Source organism: Crocodylus porosus, unplaced genomic scaffold (assembly GCF_001723895.1).
Source record: "Crocodylus porosus isolate Cpor-Errol unplaced genomic scaffold, CroPor_comp1, whole genome shotgun sequence".
Lineage (NCBI taxonomy): Eukaryota > Metazoa > Chordata > Crocodylia > Crocodylidae > Crocodylus > Crocodylus porosus.
The window spans coordinates 11,320,848-11,325,468 of NW_017728916.1; the positions used below are offsets into that span (position 1 = coordinate 11,320,848).

Below are 4,621 nucleotides of genomic sequence, written 5' to 3' on the forward strand. Positions count from 1 at the left end.
CCCCTGCAGGACATGTTAGGAAATTTGGTCGTCACACCAGACGACAAAGCCAACATATTTAACGATTTCTTTGCCTCCATCTTCCTAAGCAGGGACCAGATCAGCCCCCCCACTGAGCCCCCCTCAGGCCCCAGGGGAGGCACACCTAGGCCCCAGGGTTAGAGAGGAACTAGTTAGGGAGCTTCTGGAGGGACTGGATGTATTCAAGTCAGCCGGTCCAGACAATCTCCACCCTAGAGTACAAAAGGAATTGGGTGAGGTCATTGCAGGACCCCTGGCATGGCTTTATGAGCACTCATGGTGCTCTGGTCTGGTGCCAGAGGACTGGAAGAGGGCCAACGTGGTTCCCATCTTCAAAAAGGGTAAGAAGGAAGACCCGGGAAACTATAGGCCAGTTAGTCTTACTTTGATCCTAGGCAAGCTGTTCGAGAAAATTATGCTGGCACAAATCCACGAGGGGCCAGCAGGGGATTTCATGCTTAGGGGCAACCAACCTGGGTTCATCAGTGGCAGGTCCTGTCTGACCAACCTGGTGGCCTTCTATGAGCAGATCACCAAATCATTAGATGCAGGGGTAGCAGTGGACATAGTCTTCCTGGACTTCCAGAAGGCATTCGACACTGTCTTTCACCCTGTTCTTATTAAGAAATTGGGGGACTGTGATGTCGACACCCACACAGTCAATTGGGTCACCAACTGGCTGGAGGGCTGCACCCAGAGAGTGGTGGTGGATGCGTCCTTTTCGACATGGAGGGATGTGGGCAGTGGGGTTCTGCTACAATCGGACCTAGACAGGGTACAGGGGTGGGCGGATGAGAATAGGATGGGATTCAACACAGACAAGTGCAAAGTGATGCACCCGGGGAGGAACAACCAGCACCATACCTGCAGGCTGGGGAACTCCCTTCTCGTCAGTACAGAAGCAGAAAAGGATCTTGGGGTCATCATTGACTCCAAGATGAACATGGGCCGGCAGTGTGGGGAGGCAGTCAGGAAGACCAACTGCACCTTGTCGTGCATCCACAGATGCATCTTGAGCAGGTCCAAGGAGGTGATCCTCCCTCTCTATGCGGCACTGGTCAGGCCGCAGCTGGAGTACTGCATCCAGTTCTGGGCGCCGCACTTCAAAAGGGATGTGGACAACATGGAGAGGGTCCAGAGGAGGCCCACTCGCATGATCAGGGGACAGCAGGGCAGGCCTTATGAGGAGAGGCTATGGGACCTGATCCTGTTCAGCCTCCACAAAAGAAGGCTGAGGGGGGATGACCTGTTATAAACTAGTCAGGGGGGATCAGCAGGCACTGGGGAAGTCCCTGTTCTCCTGAGCACTGCCAGGAGTGACCAGGAATAACAGTCACAAGCTGGCAGAGGGAAGATTTAGACTAGATATCAGGAAGCGCTACTTCATGGTCAGGGTGGCTAGGATCTAGAACCAACTTCCAAGAGAAGTGCTGCTGCTTCCTACCCTGGGGGTCTTTAAGAGGAGGTTAGATGAACACCTTGCTGGGGTCGTTTGACCCCAAGTAATCTTTCCTGCCATGGCAGGGGGTTGGACTAGATGATCTACTCAGGTCCCTTCCGACCCTAGAAACTATGAAATATGATAGAGGATAGCAACACCTCTATTTTGTTAATGATGAATTATTCCAACTATTATGATCTACTCTGAGCTAACTACGTTTCAGTAGCTAAACAACTGGTATTACAGCTCCACATCAAATTCATTTCATCCTTGTTTATTGGGATTCGTCTTTCAATGAAGTGCTTACTGTTCTCTTAGATAGTTCAGGGTCCTATGTCAGGCAGGGAGATGAGAGACAGGTTTTCAAACAGGCCATATTATATAGTCTAACATTCTTTCTTTACAAATTCAGCCCCATTGTTAGATACTGACAGTTGCTCAGTAGTTATTCCCATGGACTCACATAGTCATTTACAGGAAGATCCTCTTCTGTCAGCTGCCGAGCCTGGCGTTTCGCCCCTGGCCTTGCTGCCTTATCGACATGATGCTTATTCTGTTCCTTGTCCCAGTCTTGTTTGTTTACAGGAATCTGGACATCATCTTCCCCAGCATTGTCAAAGTCATGGAATTCAGGAGCTAAAAGCAACAGCCCAAACAATCATTGTAAGCAACTGCTGAGGAAAGATCTTAGGAAGGTAAGCTGTGGATGGTGTGTTCCTCTAAAATACAAACTGGAAAATGAGAAAACATGTCTGGTGTGTTGCTATGATAATGAGCAGGGGAAGAAATTGGTCCTCACTGAGAGCTGGCATTACACAGGTTTAACTAAGTGTAAATGCAGGTCTTAGATTTTACACCCAGGCCCCATTTCTTCATGGTCCCACAATGGTATTAGCCTGCACTGCTACAGATATGCCAATTGTGAGGCCTAATGATGGCCAATGGAAAACAGCAAGACAAAAAGGACTTAACTCAGGAACTCAGTGGCCACATTTTTTCTGTTAAGTGCAGCAAGCAGGTGTTTTTTAGGCTCTAAAGACAGTATTAAGTTACTTTGTAATTCGAATGGAAAATTAAATACTAAGAGATAGTAATCTGTGTCAGTGCAGCTGGGTAGACTGGTGTTCTTTGGGTGTGTGCATTGGTGCTGAATGACATGTAGAGGTATAATTTCCATCAATATTGGCCCCTTCTCAAGGGACAACGTGATGTATGTAAAAGGCTGAATCAACTCATAGTACCCAAATGGTAAAATATGCTACCTGTGAGGTGTTCAGCCAAGTGAAACTTGTTCCAGTGATGCAATGTTTGATGTCATCACAGTGTGGTACAGTCAGGTGGCTTGTGGGTGGAATTTGCTTTAAATTACATGGCAGTGGATATTTTTATGCTGCAGTTTAACTGGACTTGTCAGCAGAACATCTGTCTTTCTACTTCACCTCCAGACTCTTAAAAGCTATCAGTGCAAGCACAAGTTCCTGTTCTCTTTTTAAATAATGTAATACTATTTTCCAGTATGCTAATACTTTTTCATCTGAGGCTTTCAAAGAGTTTTAAAAAATGAATTATCATTTTGCAGAAGGGAAACAACCACTGACACGTTAGGTGAGTTGTCTAACATCACATAGTGACAAAGTCTAGATGTTCTGCTTTCCCTTAACCTATTCCAACTGTTTGGCACTGTCCCCTGCAAGGAACCAACAAACAAATGCTTTATTTTTGTTATGTTTGAACCCATTCCACAGAAGGCAGGGTGGTGGAGGGCTGTTAATGAAAGACAGATTGGATTTTTGCAGGCAAAAGGCCTGACAAGCTCTAACAGTGGTTGATTTGTCATGGCTGTAGCAAAGGACCTGTCTATATTCATTTATGTGATTTGCAACTCATCTGTGAAAACTTTTTCCATGCCAGGTCTTAGCAAGCAAGACTTCAGGAAGGGAAGACAAGAACAGGTTGTTGACTACACAGTGCTGTTCCTGGAGAGAGGGGTAGGTTAAGGCATTTGCAGCTTGGGGGACATGCTGCAGGAAGGATGAAATGGACTATTTTACCTGTTATCAAAGTTGGGTGGATCCAGTGTATGGTCACACTCTTGCAAATGTCAAAAATTTTGGAGTTCTTTAGGAACTCTTTGTTTTCAATAGGTTTTTCTCCTGGAATCCAGACCACGGATTGCTCAAAGTAGGTTGTTGTAATGACATCTCCCTGAAAAATGAATGTGATTTCAATTTGACATATTGGATTTTAACCCTCATGCCCCTTCTAAAACTCCTTAGGTTCCCTTGCTTCTGCCTCAACCAGTTAGAGCAGTTCAGAGGTTGCACTGTGCTTTTAAAGCTCTGGAATTTTGTCCACTGTGTTTCATAGGCAAATTTTGACCTCAGGTCTTTTGCTGGTGTAATGCCAACTAATTCCAATAGAGTTGTTCCTGATTTGAATGAGAGTTAGCAAATTAGTTGCTTTCTGTACTTCCTTTGTTTGTCCAGTACTAGTTTCTCCCCGTCCCTCTCCCCTGCACAATCTCACTTCCAAAGCCTTCTCCTCCTGCCATCTGAAAGAAGTTGCCTCCTTCCACCTCATCACTTCTCCAACTCATTTCAAACTTCAGATTAAAACATCTGCTTTCTTCTTTGCCTCTTAATTTCCCTCTTCTTCTGTTCCTGATTTTGTGATCAAGCACTAATTTATTCCTTGAATGATGCCTTTGCAGCTCTGATTTGTGTAATGTACACATCCCCTATATTACATTGCTTGGTAATGTTTTTTTGGCATTCAGATTTTATGAAAGATGATATAAAAAGATTATTGGATTGGACTGCACTGAGCAAACTACAGTGCATATGGAGAACCCTGGTGTTCTACTTCTGCATGTTCGTGGTATCCAAAAAGTAAATTATGGAACAAACATAGAGCTACTTGGAAAACTGATTTTTAAATATTAAATGTGTTTTGTGAAGGTGTTTAATTTGTGTAGAATATTTTTTAAATCTTTTGGTTACCACCAAACATTATCTAAATAACTAAAAACTATTTTTTGGCAAAACTCAAAAGAAAACATTCCTTTTGACAGTATTTGAGGACTACCTGACTTTTTTTTCCATTAAAATTTCCATTTAACTAAAAAGTCTTGTTATAGAATAAAAAAGGTTTCACTTCCTT

General features: G+C 44.2%; 1 protein-coding gene across 2 annotated transcripts in view; it reads right to left on the reverse strand.

The window, feature by feature from the left end:
- The window catches only part of TNMD (tenomodulin), a 24,642-nt gene that overhangs the window by 2,096 nt on the left and 17,925 nt on the right, over positions 1 to 4,621 (reverse strand). For both annotated transcript variants that reach the window (XM_019536463.1, XM_019536462.1), the window contains 2 exons: positions 3,514 to 3,667; positions 1,926 to 2,098 (listed from right to left, as the gene is read on the reverse strand). In XM_019536463.1, the coding sequence (XP_019392008.1) occupies positions 1,926 to 2,098; positions 3,514 to 3,667 (327 nt within the window). The remainder of the gene's footprint in view (positions 1 to 1,925; positions 2,099 to 3,513; positions 3,668 to 4,621) is intronic.